Below are 19916 nucleotides of genomic sequence, written 5' to 3' on the forward strand. Positions count from 1 at the left end.
TGTTTTATCAGTAGTTCTGGCTATTACAGGAAAGTCCAGGTGCATGGGAGAGCAGTCATTGATATGATCTCTGTTCCAAATCTCAGCCTTGCATAAAACAGCCCAGCAATTATTAAAGTTTTAAAATTCTATTTCCTTTTTCATAAGAACAGACAGCTCTTTCTTTTTAACAGGATGTGCTTGTGTCCTCCTAAAGCAGAAAATGAATAATTTCATGAATGACACTGTGTCTGAAAGCTGCTTTAATTTTTCCAGCTATACTATTGGTATTAATATTTGCTGTACTTACAAACATTGTCTAATTTATGGTATTTGATCGCTAACACCAAGAAATTAGTGCCCAAAGCAACCTAAATGTAATGCAAAAACAGAGTTTCTTTTTTGAGTAATATGAAAGTTGTTTGAGATTGTTAAGAAGCCAGATGAGTGCAATGCAATTTTTCTCCTCACCATCGAAACTGCTACAGCCCTGATCTAGACTGTTCTTACTGTTGATAATGACTTTTTATCTACTTGTCTGGCCTACCTAGTAAGAGTGACAACACCGGTGCCAAGTCAGAATGTAGGTTATGGACACGTCTCTGGCTAAGGAACTGGAACAAAAATACTGAAACCTCTCTGCTTGTTATGTGTATGTGGGTTTTTTTCCAGTACTTAGTTTATTTTTCTTGGCACATACATATGGGTTCTAATCTTGCTATTATTTTGACCAGTAAATACATAGTTGCATTATGGTCTTGAACTAATCATTGGGCTGCTCTTAGTTAATACAGTTGAACGTTATAGAGGTGTTTTCCATATTTTGTAGTGTTGAAAAGATAGTATACAACTGAAGGAGAGAAAATATTTTCATCTGTTTCTCAGGGGTTTTTTTGAAGTCTACTGACATTGCCCACAGAAGTAAGCACGTGCTTTATGTAGTAATATTAAGGTAGTTGTGTTTATGGCTAGTTATCACCTGCAGTTTAAGATTATAATCTTTTTTTATTTATGCAGAACTGCAGGATGCAGAACTGCAAGAAGCTATCAAAAGGAGCCTTGAGGAAATGTAAATGAAGATACTTCAGTACACTAACACCATGCCATCAGAACTGCTCACAAAAATGGAAGCTTGCTTATATATTTACAAGGATTCAGAAATGCCACCTTAAAAGCATCTGTATCTGGAATTGTTAGATTAATAATCTAATGTCCTCTGTCATACTGATGAACAGCTGGAGTTTATTCATATTCACAGCAATGTGTTATGTTTGATAAAAATAAATTTTTAAGCCTTTTCATATTTGATTCTAATGGGTGATGACTAAGTGTCTCCAATTTAGCTGTTTAAGGTATTGCCTAATTAGTAGGCTGGTCTTACTAGGTATTTTGGGGTTCCTGGTTGTTCAGTTGGGTTTTTTTTAAATTGGTTCTTGTATTGAAATTTTTTTGTCACAAAATGTCATTGTCTTTATTTACTTTTTCATGTGGTCTTTGCAACAGATAAAAATAGTAAAGTCTAGTTATCTCAGATTTGCCTGGCTAATCTTGTTATAAAGAGAAGCTTAGATCCCAGGTTTGTTGAACATATGGCCTGACTCTTGCCTGTGGCTGGTCTCACTTCGTAGACCATAATTTTGTGTCTGTCCTGTTTGTTATGTATGTCAGAATCAGGACCACAGGCTGTACAGTTAGTTTACCAGCTTTATTTTTATAAATGTGTTTGTTTTTTCAATAGTGGTAGAGTATTTGGATTTGATGGCTTAAAGTTTGATGAGTTCATTGCCTCTCCTTTACCTGAGGCAGGAACAACCTTTTAAGGGAGCAGAATCTAAATAAACGTCCTAGTTTCTGTTTGGAATACATGTGAGAGGATTTAAACTGTAATATTTCTATATACTTTGGTCTTTGCTCTCTTCTGTTCATGAAGAGGTGGCATTGGATAAATGAATGTAAATGTGCTAATTATTTTTGTACTGTCTTTATTTTAAGTGAAATTATTTCTGTGTTTAAAATTATCTATGTCATCTTTTTCAGTTTTGTTTAAAAATACCTATGCAAACTTTACCAGCTTTACCAGCCTGTTATACTTCAGTTATTGATTGCTGTCAATCAGTAAGAAATCTCAATATAATAAAATGTCAACTTAATTCTTTTTTATGATTCACTCACCTTGCAAGTTTGCTTCTACCTGCAGTACCCTTAAATACTCATTATGCAAGCAGATACTTTTTGTAAAGAATAAGAGGCAGGGAAGGCTGGATTTTTCTCACTATTCCAAAGAGTCAGCATAACTACAGCTGTTTGTCATCATGCTTAGAAAAAAGCTGGAAGACTGACACTGGTTTATTTCTAATCACAACTCTGATGCAATTGCTATGTCTGAAGCAAGTAGAATTAATGAAGAATCTAGTGAGGTATCTCAGCACTCATTAGCAATCATACAGCTTGAAGAAACTGTTCAAATGCCAGAAAATAGTTTGAACACTTAAGGTGCATTTGAGTGTGGCTCCCAAATGTTAGAGGGTGAACAGGACCTCTTAGTGCTTTTCCCTTGTGCCTGCTGCTGGTTTTACTACTGCCAGTCTTGGATTAATTGTACTCCTGGTCAGATTTAGGTGTGTAGTTCATACTGCTGCTGAGAAAGCCCTGTTCTGGGAGATTTTGAGTTGCCTTTAGCTACTGACACAAGCTAAATCGGTTCCAGAACTCTTCCTACCCAGTACTTCCGTTAAAGAGTGGAATGAAACAGAAAACAATATATTCATCCTCAAAAGCATCTCCATCCAAGTTATAGAAGCTTTTGGGCAGGTTTTTCTTCATGTAGATCCTAAAGTTTCAAATTCCTTTCACATGAAAGGATGTTTCAGCTTGAGAAAGTTCTTTTGCTCAACAGTTTTTAAAACCTGGGTAGATAGTCTTCTCCCGAGTCTGCTACGTTAAAATTTAGTTACGTGCTTTATTTCTCAAAGCATTTTATTCTGTCATAAATGTAAAGTTTGCTCGTTCCTGATGGGCCATGACTTAATGGGTGTCATTAAAAAAAAAAAAAAAAAAATGTCCAGTGTGCACACATATTCTGTATGCTTGAAGCTCCATTTATTAAACACATTGTATCGGCCTTGTCATCTGCTTACCAAAACAAGTAGCAAATCCCAACCATTGATGCTTTGGCTTTTATAAAACTAAATGGAGTTCCAGTTTTTCTATTACTTTTATGATAAAAGTAGTCTGCAGCATTAGCAACCTCTTGAAATTTGGCCTCATTTTGAAGAAAATGTTGGTCTCTTTGAGGTTCTCTCAACTCAAATTTTTCTGTGTGAAATTTTCTGCCATCACAGGCTTGTGATACTTCTGTTTCCAGAAGAGCAGAGAAAATTGGATTCTTAAAACACTGCATGTACAGACATGTGAGTTGTTACTCACCAACATCTTGTGGTTGAACACCTTCCGCTGGAAAAGTAGTCTTGTAAATGTGTTCCAGAATTTAATGGTTTTGTCCGGTGAATCTTGTTTAACTGGCTGAAATTTTTGAGGTTTGTCCTCCATGTGCTGAGAAATCTGCCTTTGTTTACAAGCACAACCTGTTAAAAGGGCCTTACCCAGTATCCTTTACATTTGTACTAGAAATGATTTGTCATGCCCTTTTCAAGAGAATTTACTTTCGTGGTGATGTTTGAGTTCCTCCCTTGTTAGTCTAAAGTAATTCAGTAGTGCTTTTTTGTATTTATCTTTAATGAGGAAAAAGTCTAATCTCTACCTGACTATCCCCAGCTGTTCATTTTAATGCTCTTAATTTCTGTATGGTGCAGGTGTTTAGTTTTACAAAACTGAAACCGTGACAACTTGAGATTGGTATAAGCCTCTTAACTCTTTGGTGCTTTGTGTGCCACATTCTTGTCAAACAAAATCCCATTTTGGTCATATTCAGAGACAAGGTGAGATACCAAATAAGTCAGTCCAACTGTTACTAAAGTCACTGGAGCACTGAAGTGTTACATCTGCCTGATTGCATCTGCTATTTAATAATATTTTTTAAGAAGAGAGATATTAGCTGACTGTAAGATACTTGCTTTGTATATATTTTTTGGGTGGTGGGTTAATTTTCTTAGCTCTTCAAGGAATACAGAAATGACCACCACTGTTCCTGTAGTGGTCATGGAATGCAAACCTTTATGAAATCTTTACCAAATATAGTTAAGTTTATAGAGGTATGAAGTTATGCCATCGTCTTTCTTAAAAGGAAAGTGTTCTATTATCTGCTTGCAGTGTCCTGGCTATGTTTACAGTGACTGCTGTAAATTGGAAGGTGGTGAGGAGGATGAATGACGAATTGTTTCAAAATTAATTCAGAAAAATTGGCTGACATTAGCACAAAGATACTTTCTGGCAATTCTTTCCAGCTTTATGAAAGTCTGCATCTGCATTTTTCTTTGGTGCTTCTAAATCCCTTCAAGTTTCCTGTAGAAATTCTTAATTCAAGTGGTTTGGTGCTCAGTAGTAACAATCTGGGTCAAATAATATGGCCTGAGATATTCTAAAAGTGGATGTAAACAAGTCAGAAAACTTATGGCAAATGGCAAATACATGCCAAGTGTGTATTTTAACGGAAAAGCTCTGCATGCATGGAAATTTAATGTAAAGTTCCCTTTGTAAAATCTGTGCAAATTGGTTTTCACTGACTGCAGTATCCTGATTTCTGGTAGTCCTTCCCTTTGGTTTTTTGCTCAGAGCTCCACTGTTGAATCGAGCATCTGCAGCTGTACAGAATGCACTCGCTCACTTAATCGTTGACTTTGCTCCAGTGAGAATGAACTGCTGCATGCCCCAAAATGGTCATAGCAGCTCTCAGATTGCTCGTGGCACAGAGGGCTTCATTCAGACTTCTGACAGGCCTGGGACCTTGGGGCTTGCCTACACAGTAAAACAACTGCAGCAGGTAGAGGCAAACCCAGGGCTAGTTTTAATTAGCATTGCTCACAACAGCAGTAAAGACACAGCAGCACAGGTTCAGCAGGTGTGAAGTGAGGGGGCAGCCTACTATGATAGCAGACATGTATGTTGATTGAAAACATACCCTGAACAGTCGGGTTGGCCCGTCTTTTTTGTTACAGTGCTGGGGAGACTGCAGGCTGGTTTTGGTTGGCTGGCCTGAGCCATGGATGCATCCTTCAGCCATGTCTGGGAACGGTTGTGTTTCCAGAATACCTGTGCACAAAGAAGGTTCTTAACAGAACCACAGAATGCTTTGGGTTGGAAGAGACCTTAAAAATCATCTAGTTCCAACACGCCTGCTGTGGGGAGGGACACCTCCAACTAGACCAGGTTGGTCAGAGCCCCATCCAACCTGGACTTGAACAGTTCCAGGGATGGTGCATCCACAGCTGCTCTGGACAGCCTGTTTCAGTGCCTCACCACCCTCACAGAAAATAATTTCTTCCTAGTATCTAACCTAAATTTCCCCTCTTTCAGCTTGAAAACACTAAGTTCCTGTAGGTGAAGGCAGGAAAATAATCCTTCATGGCATTTCTTGGGTGTGGACTTTCTCTTTGATCCTGTTCCATGACAGCTCATGTGTAAGTGTTAGGGTATGTGACAAGGTATATATCAGGGTTTGAAATAAGGCAAAGCTAGAACTGAGGTACTATTTAGCAGCATTACAATTTACAGTGTATTAGTTACCTTTTAGTGTAGGTCGTCTTCCTGGCTCTAGGACTTCTGCAGATACATCACATGTCTGAGACCTGGGAAAGCTGCTCTTTCTGCTGTCTCAAGGGACTTTGTGCATGTAAATGAGACTTCTGTTCATTGCTCTGTTTTGCATTCAGTGCCCATTTTTTACAACGCTGTAGTTTAAACAAGAGACAGCCCGTGTTTTCACTGCTGTGTCGGGAATGCGGGAACAATGGGATACACACCCTCTCCTCATGTTCTTGCTGGTGCCCATAGCCAGAGCAGGGCTGTGCAGTCCTTCACACGACCACAGATGTGGGGACATGGGAGAAGACAGGGACATTAGCATGGCATTCCCAGCAGTCCTGATCATGCTTCACCACTGATGGCAAAGAGGAGGGTGAAATATGTGCTTTGTTTCAGCTATGAGCCCTTCCTCCTCCCATTGCCCTGTGGCCCAAAAGGACCCAATTCCTGCCTTTCGTGTCCCCAAAACTCCCCCAATTCAGCTGTGAATCACTTTTCTTCCTGTGAGGATGAACTCCAGTCTTTCTAGACCAACCATTTGTTATTTTGGAAAAGTGATGCTAACTGTCCCTTTACATACCTTGGCAAAAATAGAGGAGGTGAGGGCAATCTCCTCCTCTAGAGAGCAGGAAAAGCAGTTTTCAAGGTCCTTCCAAGTCTCTGAAAGGGAAAATATCCCAGTTTCCACAGGCAGTAATTTCAAGACTTGTCGTGGAAGACCATTTTTGCTTTTAAACTTGCATTTTGTTTCCATAGTTTTGCTATTCTCCCTTCTAGTGTAAGGTGTCCTTTTGCTGTTCAAGAGGGTAAGTCAAGTGTGATACATTTGGACACTTACAGCTGTTCTGTGCCTGTGATTCAGCTGTTGTAGCTTCTACCTGTGTGGAATTAAACCCCTGTTTACCTGTGCCAGGGAAAAATGTTCAGAGCTGTTCAGCTACTTTGATTTCTGCTTTTTAAACCCAATCTAATTGATGCTTAATAAATTGGCATGGGAAGAATAGAAGGATCCCAGGAAATAAATGATTGCAAACTCTGTGTCATGGCTACAAATGGTTTCTGTTTGGGGTGGGAAATGGTTTTTAATTATCTTCTATAGAGACTGTAGAGAGATGGATGGAACAATTGTTCAAATGAAGTTATTTCCATGATCTCACAGGCAATGAGCCTTGCTTATTCAACCACGTAAAACAAAGAGAACTCAGGCAATTAATTTAACAAGAGTGCTTGGGACATGATATAATTCTGAATGGACAAGCCTGAGAAAACAGCTATTTTGAATCACAGCAGGATAAGCATACAAAACAGTATCCCTGTGCAACAAAATCCCTCTTAGCTGGGTGCCAAAAATTGGTCTGTTAGAGCCATGGGGTATTTGCCCAAACCTTGACTTCTGGGAAAAGCAAATTCATTTTTAAATATTCACAGTAGTGGCAAGTAAAGCTTATGTGTGGCTTGAATTGCTGGTGCTTGTAAGAAAGAAGGTACCATTTCATACAGTCAAGTTAAATATGTTCTTGGGACAATACTAGATGTAGATCCACTACCTTGGCTACCATGAAATAGATATATCTTTTCTTTCTGGCACATAAAGAACATAAAACACTTTTCTTTCCAGTAAGCCTTTTTGTATAATCTTGGACAATAACAGCTGGTGAAACAGCTTCTTTTCTGTAAGTAGTAGGGGGCTCTTGCAGTTGGCAGGAGGAAGATGCACTATGAGAAGCAGTATCTAAAGTACCTTTTTTTTTTAGGGATGCTGTTCAGGTTCTGCATGCAGTAAGGGCTGCCTCTGGTTTAACTTTTCACTCTTCTCAAGCTGCTGAATTTTTGAAGCCCTTCTTTACTTTTTCTCCTCCTGTTTATTGCACTTTCCACTGTTTTCAGTTTTGTAATTCATTTTTTAATTAGCTTTAAATAAAAATAGCAGTTGGGTGGTTGTGAGTTTCTTGTTTTATTTAATGAAAGAGCAAACCAAGAACCAACCATACAGATCAGTTCTGGAATGCAGATCCTCGTACCAACAGCTCCCATCTCACACAGAGTTAATATAGATATTGAAAACATCGTTATTCCTCCCATAGCTTCTGGTTTAACTACAGCCAGAGTTTATGCTGCTTTTGGCTGGTCCAGGTTTTGCTGCTTTTGTCACAAAGGGGAGGGGGGACAGCACCAGGGCAGCCCGGGGTCTCTCTGTGCCCCAGATGATGACAGAGAGGAGCAGAGGCACCACACGGCTGCCGCGTGTCCAGGTGTGCGGTGGCCGGGCACCGATGCGGGGCAGGTGACGCTGCGGTCACAACAGGGAACACTCGACTGCTGTAGTCTCATCCCCACGCACAGCCCATCCATCCCCACGCACAGCCCATCCATCCCCACGCACAGCCCATCCATCCCCACTCACAGCCCATCCATCCCCACTCACAGCCCATCCATCCCCACGCACAGCCCATCCATCCCCACGCACAGCCCATCCATCCCCACGCACAGCCCATCCATCCCCACTCACAGCCCATCCATCCCCACTCACAGCCCATCCATCCCCACGCACAGCCCATCCATCCCCACTCACAGCCCATCCATCCCCACTCACAGCCCATCCATCCCCACGCACAGCCCATCCATCCCCACACACAGCCCATCCATCCCCACTCACAGCCCATCCATCCCCACTCACAGCCCATCCATCCCCACGCACAGCCCATCCATCCCCACTCACAGCCCATCCATCCCCACGCACAGCCCATCCATCCCCACGCACAGCCCATCCATCCCCACTCACAGCCCATCCATCCCCACTCACAGCCCATCCATCTCCACTCACAGCCCATCCATCCCCACGCACAGCCCATCCATCCCCACTCACAGCCCATCCATCCCCACTCACAGCCCATCCATCCCCACACACAGCCCATCCATCCCCACTCACAGCACATCCATCCCCACGCACAGCCCATCCATCCCCACGCACAGCCCATCCATCCCCACTCACAGCCTATCCATCCCCACGCACAGCCCATCCATCCCCACGCACAGCCCATCCATCCCCACTCACAGCCCATCCATCCCCACTCACAGCCTATCCATCCCCACGCACAGCCCATCCATCCCCACTCACAGCCCATCCATCCCCACGCACAGCCCATCCATCCCCACGCACAGCCCATCCATCCCCACTCACAGCCTATCCATCCCCACGCACAGCCCATCCATCCCCACTCACAGCCCATCCATCCCCACGCACAGCCCATCCATCCCCACTCACAGCCCATCCATCCCCACTCACAGCACATCCATCCCCACGCACAGCCCATCCATCCCCACTCACAGCCCATCCATCCCCACTCACAGCACGTCCATCCCCACTCACAGCCTATCCATCCCCACGCACAGCCTATCCATCCCCACTCACAGCCTATCCATCCCCACGCACAGCCCATCCATCCCCACTCACAGCCCATCCATCCCCACGCACAGCCCATCCATCCCCACGCACAGCCCATCCATCCCCACTCACAGCACGTCCATCCCCACTCACAGCCTATCCATCCCCACTCACAGCCCATCCATCCCCACTCACAGCCTATCCATCCCCACGCACAGCCCATCCATCCCCACGCACAGCCCATCCATCCCCACTCACAGCCCATCCATCCCCACGCACAGCCCATCCATCCCCACGCACAGCCCATCCATCCCCACTCACAGCCCATCCATCCCCACTCACAGCCCATCCATCCCCACTCACAGCCCATCCATCCCCACACACAGCCCATCCATCCCCACTCACAGCCCATCCATCCCCACGCACAGCCCATCCATCCCCACGCACAGCCCATCCATCCCCACTCACAGCCCATCCATCCCCACACACAGCCCATCCATCCCCACTCACAGCCCATCCATCCCCACTCACAGCCCATCCATCCCCACGCACAGCCCATCCATCCCCACGCACAGCCCATCCATCCCCACTCACAGCCTATCCATCCCCACTCACAGCACATCCATCCCCACACACAGCCCATCCATCCCCACGCACAGCCCATCCATCCCCACTCACAGCCTATCCATCCCCACTCACAGCACATCCATCCCCACTCACAGCCCATCCATCCCCACTCACAGCCCATCCATCCCCACTCACAGCCCATCCATCCCCACTCACAGCACATCCATCCCCACTCACAGCCCATCCATCCCCACTCACAGCCCATCCATCCCCACTCACAGCCCATCCATTCCCACTCACAGCCTATCCATCCCCACTCACAGCCCATCCATCCCCACTCACAGCACATCCATCCCCACTCACAGCCTATCCATCCCCACTCACAGCCCATCCATCCCCACGCACAGCCCATCCATCCCCACGCACAGCCCATCCATCCCCACTCACAGCACATCCATCCCCACGCACAGCCCATCCATCCCCACTCACAGCCTATCCATCCCCACTCACAGCACATCCATCCCCACTCACAGCCCATCCATCCCCACGCACAGCACATCCATCCCCACGCACAGCCCATCCATCCCCACTCACAGCCTATCCATCCCCACTCACAGCACATCCATCCCCACTCACAGCCCATCCATCCCCACGCACAGCCCATCCATCCCCACTCACAGCCTATCCATCCCCACTCACAGCACATCCATCCCCACTCACAGCCCATCCATCCCCACTCACAGCCCATCCATCCCCACTCACAGCACATCCATCCCCACGCACAGCCCATCCATCCCCACTCACAGCCTATCCATCCCCACTCACAGCACATCCATCCCCACTCACAGCCCATCCATCCCCACGCACAGCCCATCCATCCCCACTCACAGCCCATCCATCCCCACGCACAGCCCATCCATCCCCACTCACAGCCTATCCATCCCCACTCACAGCACATCCATCCCCACGCACAGCCCATCCATCCCCACGCACAGCCCATCCATGCCCAGCTCGCTGGGGAGCTCTGCCGCTCCATCGCTGTGTGCGGAGAGGGAGGCGTGTGGGGGCAGAGACGAGATACATGGAGCTCCTGGAGGAGGTCCAGCGGAGAGTTACTAGCTTAACCAAGGGTCTGGAGAATCTCTCTTACCAGGAATGTCTGAGGGAGCTTGGGCCTCTTCAGCCTCGAGAAGGGGTGACTGAGAGGGGACCTCATCAATGTGATTACGTACCTAAAGGATGGGTGTCAAGAAGATGAATCAGCCTCTTGTCCGTGGTGCCAAGTAATAGGACAAGAGGCAATGGGCAGAAACTGAGGCACAGGAAATTCCATCTGAATATGAAGAACTTCTTTACCGTGGAGGTGACCGAGAACTGGAAGAGATTGCCCAGAGAGGTTGTGGAGTCTCCCTCACTCGAGAGGGGGCAGGGAGGTCGGACCAGATGACCCAGTGTGGTCCCTCCCGACCTGGCCCGTCCTGTGGTTCTGCTGCCCCCCGGCCCAGGCGGGGCGGCCCCGCCGCGCTGCGTGAGGCGGCGCCCGCGGGCCCGGCGCGGGGGCGGGGTGGCCGCGGGGGCCGGCGGCGGGGCGGCTCCTTCTTTGGCCATGAGCGAGGTGCCGGCATTCGGCCGCCGCCGCCGCCTGCGGGACGCGGGGAGGGAGCGGCCGCAGCGAGGTTCCGCCGGCGGCTGCGGCGGGTGGGATGGCCCAGGCCAGGATCAGCGCCAAGGCCAGCGAGGGGGCGCAGCAGCCGCAGCAGCCTCAGCAGCAGCAGCCGGGCGGGCAGCTCCGGGGCCGCTTCTACCGCTCCACCTCCATGGCCGACCGCTCCAGCCGCCTGCTCGAGAACCTGGACCAGCTGGAGCTCAGGTGGGGCCCGGGGCCGGGCGCTGGGAGGGGGCCGGGGAGCCGCCTGGCCCCGAGCCGGTGGCTCCGCACCGCGGGCCGGCGGCGGGCGCGGAGCCCTCCCCCGGCCGGGGCAGAGGGAGGGGAAGGGGTGGCGGTGTGAGGCTTCTTGAGGGGACCGAAGGAAAAAGGGTTCTCCTTCATGGGCGACAAAGTTTACAAATGGGAGCTGCTGCTCTAAGGTGAGCCAGCGTGGCCTGGGTATATGTATATGACTGTACGAAAGTAGACGGTTTTCAGAGAAAGCGCGAAGGGCTGCTTCGGATTTGTCACCCTTCAGGGTGTGGGGAGCCTTTAGCAGACAGGGGATGCGGTCTGCGAGCTGTGACACGGCGGGTACGAGCCCGCCGTGCATCGTGTCTGTCGTTCCACCCTGTCGCCCCCATCCCGCATCTGCGGGCAGGTGCTTTATAAGAAGATGCAGGAAATCCGAGGATAAAACGTGGTGTCATTCAGGCTCTCGGAGACTCTGGCAAGCCTTTAAGCTGCAGTGCTGAATGCTGGCATGTGAGGCTTCTTGTCTTCCAAACCTCCCTTTGCACTTACTGATTCAGCTGTGGATGTTCTTGTTACTTGTGTCGGTGTCCACCTCCTCTCTGAGGTGTATTAAATCGTGTCACTATAATGTGAACAGCATTGCATTCTGCAGCAGAGGTGTGTTTTTCCAAAGTTGTTGTAAATGTTATGTGAATTTCATCGTTGTGCCATGTCCTGACTTTTTCTGCTACTTGACGTTCCCTAAATAATACCATTTGAATTTTTTCCCAGTTTGGCCTCATGAGAGATGATACCTTGCCTTTAATCATCTTCCCTGTCCTCTCAGCTCTGTTAAATTACATAGTGTCCTTTCTGAAGTGGATGGATGTGCAGGATGCCACTGATTCACCTCCCCTGGTACTGTTTCAACACACCCTTTCCTTCATTACAGCTGCATATTGATCAGCAGCTTTCACAGAACCACCCAGAATGTTTCTAGGACTTTCCTGTAATTAGAAGAGCTCTGTGGGATGCAGGAGTTTTATTTCCCCTTTCTGCCTGCATTACTTTGCATTATTCAGGAGTGGACTTGATGTGCTGTTATATTAGCCTTTCACTTAGCTTGATTAAATCTCCTTGAAGTCCTTTGCAGACTTCTCAGAATTTGACTAAACAAAATCATTGTCTGCAAACAAGTCTCACTGCTTGCATCCAGGTCTAGGCGCATGATGAATATATAATCCAAAAATTAACATCAGAATATGCAAAAATGTGTTTTAAATTTGCCGAGCGACTCTGAAACAAAGCAGACAGTTTGGTTAGCCAGCAATTAAACCCCCAATTAAACTTCCCAGTTTGCTGTGGTTCTTTCAGCCAGCCATAATTCTAAATGTGGAATAACCATGAAAAAAAAAGTCCAACTAATTTGATAAAAGTCAGTCAAGTTTTATGGGTTTTTTCAACTAATCAACATACTTCATTTCAAATTTATTTGAATGACAGGAGCAAAAGCTTCCAAACTTTCTCCTTTTCCAGCTGGTTTGGTTTTGCCATAGACCCTCAATATGTTGCTAGTAAATATAATAAGTGAAAAATTGTCAAACTGAACTACAGCCTTTAATTAAAACCCTCAACAATCTTCAGTTCTCAAGTTGCTTAAGGTCAACTGAACTCTGAAGCAATCCTCATCCTTCTGGAAAATCACAGAATCATAGAATGGTTTGGGTTAGGAGGGACCTTAAAGATCATCGAGTTCCAACCCTCTGACATGGGCAGGGGCACCTTTCAGTAGACCAGATGGCTCAGAGCCCCATCCAGCCTGGCCTTTAACACCTCCAAGAGAGTCCACAACTTCTCTGGGCAACCTGTTCCAGTGCCTCACCATCCTTATAGTGAAGAATTTCTTCCTAATACCTAATCTACGTCTACCCTCTTCCAGTTTAAAGCCATTGTAAAATGATCCAGTTTGAACAGCCTTCCTTTTTTTCCCTTTCTTTCCACTGTGAGAGCTTATTTTCCAACAGTAATGGGGTATTTTTGTATCTCCCTGATAGGCATTTGCAGAGGGGCTTTCTTCTGTATGGAAAGTGAGCAGGGAAGGGGAATTAATTTGGCTGCCACGGAGTGAGTGCCCGAGGCAGAGGTGGCAAGGGGGGCAGGTGGCATGTTTGCCCCTTGTAAGGGTTTGGACCTTCGTGTTGCCGTGACTGCCAAGATATCTCGGAGCAGCTGGAAGCAAGACCAGAGGCTTTGTTTATGAGTCACTGTGTTCTGTTGGTTGTGTTAAGTGAAAACAGTTTTAGGTGTGATGATACATGAGATAAGTCAGATTTTTGCTGGGTACTTTTGATTTTAATTTTTTGTACTTTTTATCTTGTTCTTTGGATCAACCGTATTCCCCCACCATTCATTTCAGTGTTCACAGGACTGCTCACCTGGGAGTGGACACTCAGCTGAAGCAGCTGAGGATGCCACGGTGAAACTCCCAGTTTTGTCTCCCTCCAATGTGCTCAGCTCCATTTCAGGAAAAAAGCTGCTCCATCCTCAGATGTTTCTTATTTCCTTTGAAAACTTATCTGAACCTCCAGCACGTGGGCTGTAACAGTGGGCTGTTTAAGTCAGTCAGTAGTTTAAAGGACAGAGTTATTGCAGCTGTTCTAAGAAAGCGGGTGTCAAGTTTCTCATCTGGGAACAAAAGCGCAGGCCGGTCCACCTGTTTGTCACGGGAATGCTCTGCTCATGTAAATGGTATGTAGCAAAGGAAGGCATTGCACAGCTAATTGCTCACAAACAGGGAAAATCAGAAGTAAGGAATGTCTTTTTCAGTGTTAGGTAATAGATGGAATATTTAGTTGATGTTCACAGCAACAAATACACTCCAAGTAAAAATATGATTGGAGGTTTTCATCTCTTAGAAAAAAGACCATACTGCTGCATCAAAATAATTGATAACTGGGCATAAATATGAGTATTTTGTGTTCTTTTTTCTTTGCCTTTTATTCTTTGGTTGGGTTTTTTTTTTGAGACTTGGATTGTATTTCCACCCCTTCCCACATCAGTCACCTCTGTCAGAGGTTTAAATCTTCCAACTTTTTTTTGGATCCCCCCACATGGAAATGAAAGATTTACAGAAACCTGTGAAGTTAAGAAACCATGCATTTTAGGAAAGAAGTTATGAGAACTGACTGCAAGGTGTGATCCTGACACATTATCTTCCTGAGATTGGTGTGACTGGTTTCCATTTATTTGTTGTTTTTTGGGGTTTTTTCCCACTGGAGCACTGTTCTGACATGACCCTGTCCCGTTGCTGTGTGGCACTCTATATTGCAGTTTAAAAAAATGGTAAAAATAATTCTGAAGAAGCAATTATTGCAAATAAAATAGTTCTTAAGATTTGGTTATATTACCTTTGGTAAATTACTGTCAATCAAAACTCTAATTGGTGAACTATCTTTTTCTTTTTTTGCAGTATGCAACATTAATTCTGACAGTTTGGCTTTTAGGTCCTACCTCACATACCAAGCTGGCCTTTGGAAGCAATGATATTTTAGGCACTCTCTTTAGAACTGTACCAGTTCAGGATACATCTCTGCAATGCAGCTTTTCCACATTTTTCAGCAAAGCCCCTGGAAATCATGGACTGATTTATCTACTGAAGGCAGAACTTTAGTTTTTAAGTCAGGACAATGATATACAGAATCTGATTTAAAAACACTATCAAAATTGAAATTCTGCATTTTAAAATTTTGATTTACAACTTTCCAGTGAGCACAATGCATTTTTTAAATTGTGAAAATACTAGTTTTTTAAAAAGGCATGGCAAGGCATTTTGGAAATACTGGTAGACTTCCTAAATTATAAAGTGCAGACATCTGAAGTATGAGATGACTCCACCTGCCTCATTGCTCTTACTAACCAGTCCAAAATAATAATTAAAAGTATTTGCTCTTGGCATGAATTTGCATTGCATTAACTTTTCCCACTCCTCCTCAGAACGAACATTAAAGGCAGGGCCTGAAGCCTGTGCTTTCACTGACTAAATTGGGCGAAATATTTTGTAAAACAGAACAATTTCATGAGCAGGCTGCATGTGAAGAGTGACTATATCCTCAAATGCTCCCGTTCTTCTGCTTTCTTTCACCCTCTTTTCTCTTACTGCTCTTTTCCTGGTTACCTGCCTTCAGCCAGCCTGTGAGGAGGGAGCAGCAGCTCCGTTCCTGTCTCAGGAGATGCGCCCTCATCTGCAGAGACAGCATTGAGCCACTGCTCACAGGGCAGCGCCCAGTAATGTTGAAGAATGCAGAGCACCTAAGAGACTTAACAATGTTTTGGTTTGTTTCCCCTTTTCTGGCCAGGTTTCATAAACATTTCAGGATAGATGGATGGATTCGCATGATGCAGCTAGACCTCCCGAGCTGTGCACTGCGAGCATCTCAAACCATCAGCCAGGTTCACATGATATTCTTGCTTTTCCGTGGGGCCTGTGAACGCAGAGTTGATGGTTTTGGTGCAACTCTTGCAGCCAGTTCCAGCTTGGAAAGTTCTCTGCAAGCCCCTGCCCTCAAGTCTGAGAGAAAAGCCAACGGAGTGGGATATTGCCCTCTTTGGTACCAGGTCTTCAAAGTGTTGCATTAGAGCTCTCCAGTGTTCTTTTCCATATTACTCAGCTGAATGCAAAAGCCCCCTCTATAAAACTGTGGTGGGGAATAAGACATGAATTAAGAAACTGAACTCAGATTTCTCGTGCGGCATTTTCACATTGCCCATGGCAAGCTGGGTCTGAACCTTATGCACGAGGAGGGCAGGCTGTGAGCACAGAACCACACACCTTACCAAGACCCAATAGTTACAGGGACGGCAGTTTCTGATGGACTTTCCCCTTGTCCTCACTGCATTACATGTGAGTTTCAGCACAATAACAGGACTGGGGTAGGGGTCTGGTTTCAGGAGGGACAGAGTTTCATGCTTCCTTGCAAGCCCAGAAATAGGAGCTGTTCCCACAGAAGCTTCCTCCCTGTGTGAATCACAGTGAGCATCGTTCCATGAAAAGCACCAGTGACAGAGGGGGCAGGCAGTCCATCTTCTTCCAGTGACCAAGGCACACCACTTGTGTCAGGGAAATCCTTGCCATGGTAATAAAAATGTGTGAGCTTTGTCCCACTCACAGGGTTTTCTCCTTTGTAAAAGGGGTTCTTCAGCGTGTTTCAGTTTTCTGGAGTGTTCGCTGCTTTGCAGGCGGATTATACGGGTTCTGCTGGTCTGGGGGTGGCACAAGGGAGCCAGGACCTCTTGTTGCCTCCATCTCTGCAGCTGCCACCTTCACTGCCAAATTCCCTGACAGGGACTCAGTCCCTTTCTCTGCTAGTTAAGCAGCTGATAGTAATGCCAGTTGGCTATAGGACTTCCGCTATAGGGCTGTAGTAGTGTCAGGCTCTGCATATCCAGATTAACCACGGAGTAGGACAGAACAGCATTGTCAGTAAAATAAAAGATGTAGGTCTGATTGAATTACTGTTGTTTTGGTTTGCCCCTCCTTTTGTTTGTTTTTTAAAAATTATATTGAGTCTTGAAAAATGAAGTTAAGACAGAGGAGAAGGTCATGAAATCAGAGAGTCTGTCTCATGGATAACTAAGAACTGACTGTACTTACTCTAAGCTGAAGTTTAAAACAACAGTTCTTGGCAGTTACATAGGTGAACAGCTATTTTATTATTCAAACGTTTTGTTTGGTTCAACCATGTACAGGGTAGAGGCTTTCCGTGATGCAGCATCTGCTATGGAACAAGAGAAAGAAATTCTGCTTGAAATGATCCACAATATACAGAACAGCCAGGATATGAGGCACATCAGTGAAGGTGAGAAGCTGCTTTGCCGTACCCTCCAACTGACCCAAAGTCAAATCAGCCCATCTCTTAGGGAGCAGCTCTGTGTGAGCAGCTATCTTTGCTGCTGGTAAAGGTGCAGCATTGGAGTCAGTTGAGGTTGTTGAAGTGTCACCCATTATCCTGAGATGTCCTCTTCTTGACTGTAAATTCATGCTGTTCAGGTGGATGGACTACCATGAGTGTCACTACTGTGTATGTGAAAGCCCATACTCAGTTCACTGATACATTTTCAAAATCAAGATTAACATAGCTCTGCTGAGGGAGAAACATTGATGATGATTTAATATAGTTGAAAATGATTTTGACTACTGGATAGGCATGAGTGGTACAAAGTGTACAGCCTGTAAGAACCTGATGATTAAGATCATTGTCACAGTTGTGTGATTCATGGCTTTAAATATATTCTCTAAACCTGATTATTAGGTGCTTTAAATTGCTGGTTTACTGGCTCTTCAAGAGCCTACATATGAAGTACGTTGTGTCCATATTTTTGAAAAGCAGCTGTACTTTCAGAAAATAGGAAACCAGTTTTTCATGGTCTCTTATTATATCTAGTTTTCTCTTTATAGCCTTCTGGCGTATTGTCTAAATCTCTCCCTCAGAATGGCACAGAAGTCCTTAATGAGCCAGTTCTGCTACTGAATGTTTCCTGATAATATTGTATGTTTTGCTTTAAAGTGACACAGCAAGCATTGTGTCAGCAGTGTAAAAACATTGCTTACAATTTTAGTAGAGTTTAATGCTTCATTTCAAATCAGACACTGGCTTCTATGAAATGACTTGGGCAAATGCAAAAAGCTCATTTCTGGCTTCTGGAAATCTTGTTGATTTTCACTTACTTTAAAAAAGTTGTTTACTGCTAAGTTATAGCAGTTTGAGTGTCTTGATGATGCTATTTGCACAGGAAAGTATTTGCCTGTAAACAAGGATATTTTCTCTTTTTCGACTGAGGTGAGAGAGAAGAACTGAATTTGACCGCTAATCGCCTGATGGGCCGAACCCTCACTGTGGAGGTTTCCGTAGAAACCATCCGCAACGCGCAGCAGCAGGAGTCCCTACTGCACGCCACCAAAATGATTGATGAGATCGTCAATAAACTCCTTGATGATTTGGAAGACGCCAAAATGCGCTTAATGTCCCTTTATGGTGCGTGCACGTCCGACGTGCCAGCAGGACCCATCGATCAGAAATTTCAGTCTGTGGTCATCGGATGTGCCATTGAGGATCAGAAGAAAATCAAAAGGCGCCTAGAGACTCTGCTCAGAAACTTGGAAAATTCCGAGAAGTCCATCACATTGTTGGAGCATCAGAAATCATCTGTTCGGCAGTCTTGCAACAGTAAACAGGATTAACACATTCTCCTGGCTACTTCTGGCAAACCACAGGAGGAGCAAGTGCCCATAGAAAGCACACAGAAGCCAAGAAAAAAATTCTCTGTATGAGCACACACGTATATACACAGCCACACGCACCAAGGTGTCTTTGATTGCAAGGTGCAAGCATTTAATGGGTTTTGGTAGCATTGGCATTTTCTTTTGGCAATAAGGAATGCTATCAGTTCTTTTGTAGAGTTGATACTGCTCTATTGCAAATTGTTAATTGTGCTTCTGCTGAACTGACGGAAACTGAAAATCTAGCCTTTCCTCCATTCTCCTGGGTTTTTTTAAACTAAAGCTGTTTTGTCCTATCATGAGATTTCAGCTTTTCTCTGCTGTATACATAGTGTGTGAACCAGACTTTTGGGGACAAAAGACAAATCATGGCAATAAATCAAAACAATTAATAAACTGTTAATAGTATTTTCATAAACAACACAGTGTCCTACTCATTACCATTTATAATTTTGCACATTTTGAATATTTTGAATAAACTGATCATAATACTTTTCAAGAGACAGACAGCTACCCCCAGTTTGTAACTGAGGAAGTGAAAAGCAGCACATGTATCCAGGGATTGCAAGCCATGCTAGAAATGAGCCAACTCTTGTAGTGCCCCTTCCATGCCTGGTGAACCATCCTGCTCCCACAAGTTTGTTGTAGCTTTGAGGTTGCTGTGTTTTTCTTTCAAAAGATAATAGAAAGATAGTATCAGCTACTGCTCCACTTCTGCATAATCTATGAAGCCACAGAGCAAAACATTTGACTTCTCACCTGGCAAACACCGTATTTATTGTGTGTCTTGTGTAGGATGGTACTTTCTACATCCAGCATTACTCACCTCTTCGTGTGAGTGGTTTTTGGTTTTTTATCTTCTGCCCTTTCACTCGCAGTAACTGCTGTTCATCATCACCCAGCTAGCTCTGTGGCTGTTGGTCAAGAGTTGCAGATTTTAGGGTGTGCCTGGAATTTTTTAACCCCCTGCAGCCAGTTTTGCAGTACTTCACTCAAGGGTGGCAGTGCCCTGAGGGGAGCGGGGGTTCTGTGGCTCAGCCACCATCCTGCTGAACTTGACTCAGGTTGAAGCTCAGCTGAAGGGAGCCAGAAGGATCTGAGTGATGCCACCAAGCACAGCTGCCTTG

General features: G+C 45.3%; 3 protein-coding genes across 5 annotated transcripts in view; 2 read left to right on the plus strand and 1 right to left on the minus strand.

Moving 5' to 3' along the window:
- ZNF451 (zinc finger protein 451) overlaps positions 1-2129 on the plus strand; it is a 36762-nt gene extending 34633 nt beyond the window's left edge. The window contains exon 15 of the mRNA XM_048298100.1: positions 997-2129. Within this exon, the coding sequence (XP_048154057.1) occupies positions 997-1052 (56 nt within the window). The 3' untranslated portion in view covers positions 1053-2129. The remainder of the gene's footprint in view (positions 1-996) is intronic.
- A 4090-nt stretch (positions 2130-6219) lies between these two features.
- On the minus strand, positions 6220-11256 carry LOC125323267 (atherin-like). 3 transcript variants are annotated; one of them, XM_048298107.1, is made up of 3 exons: positions 10988-11239; positions 10782-10863; positions 6220-6339 (listed from the first exon to the last, which is right to left on the minus strand). In XM_048298107.1, exons 1-3 carry the CDS (start codon positions 11237-11239, stop codon positions 6221-6223), a joined length of 453 nt encoding a protein of 150 aa, XP_048154064.1. In that variant the 3' UTR covers position 6220. The 3 variants fall into 3 exon arrangements, with proteins under 3 accessions (XP_048154064.1, XP_048154063.1, XP_048154062.1); XM_048298105.1 differs by lacking the exon at positions 6220-6339 and adding an exon at positions 7649-7969 and having other exon boundaries at positions 10988-11256; XM_048298106.1 differs by lacking the exon at positions 10782-10863 and having other exon boundaries at positions 10864-11239.
- Positions 11241-19210, plus strand: BAG2 (BAG cochaperone 2). The gene is made up of 3 exons (XM_048298103.1): positions 11241-11501; positions 17259-17368; positions 18350-19210. The coding sequence occupies exons 1-3, from the start codon at positions 11335-11337 to the stop codon at positions 18748-18750; spliced, it is 678 nt and encodes a 225-aa protein (XP_048154060.1). The 5' UTR covers positions 11241-11334; the 3' UTR covers positions 18751-19210.
- Positions 19211-19916: the final 706 nt, after the last annotated feature.

The sequence above is a fragment of the Corvus hawaiiensis genome, chromosome 3 (assembly GCF_020740725.1).
Source record: "Corvus hawaiiensis isolate bCorHaw1 chromosome 3, bCorHaw1.pri.cur, whole genome shotgun sequence".
NCBI lineage: Eukaryota > Metazoa > Chordata > Aves > Passeriformes > Corvidae > Corvus > Corvus hawaiiensis.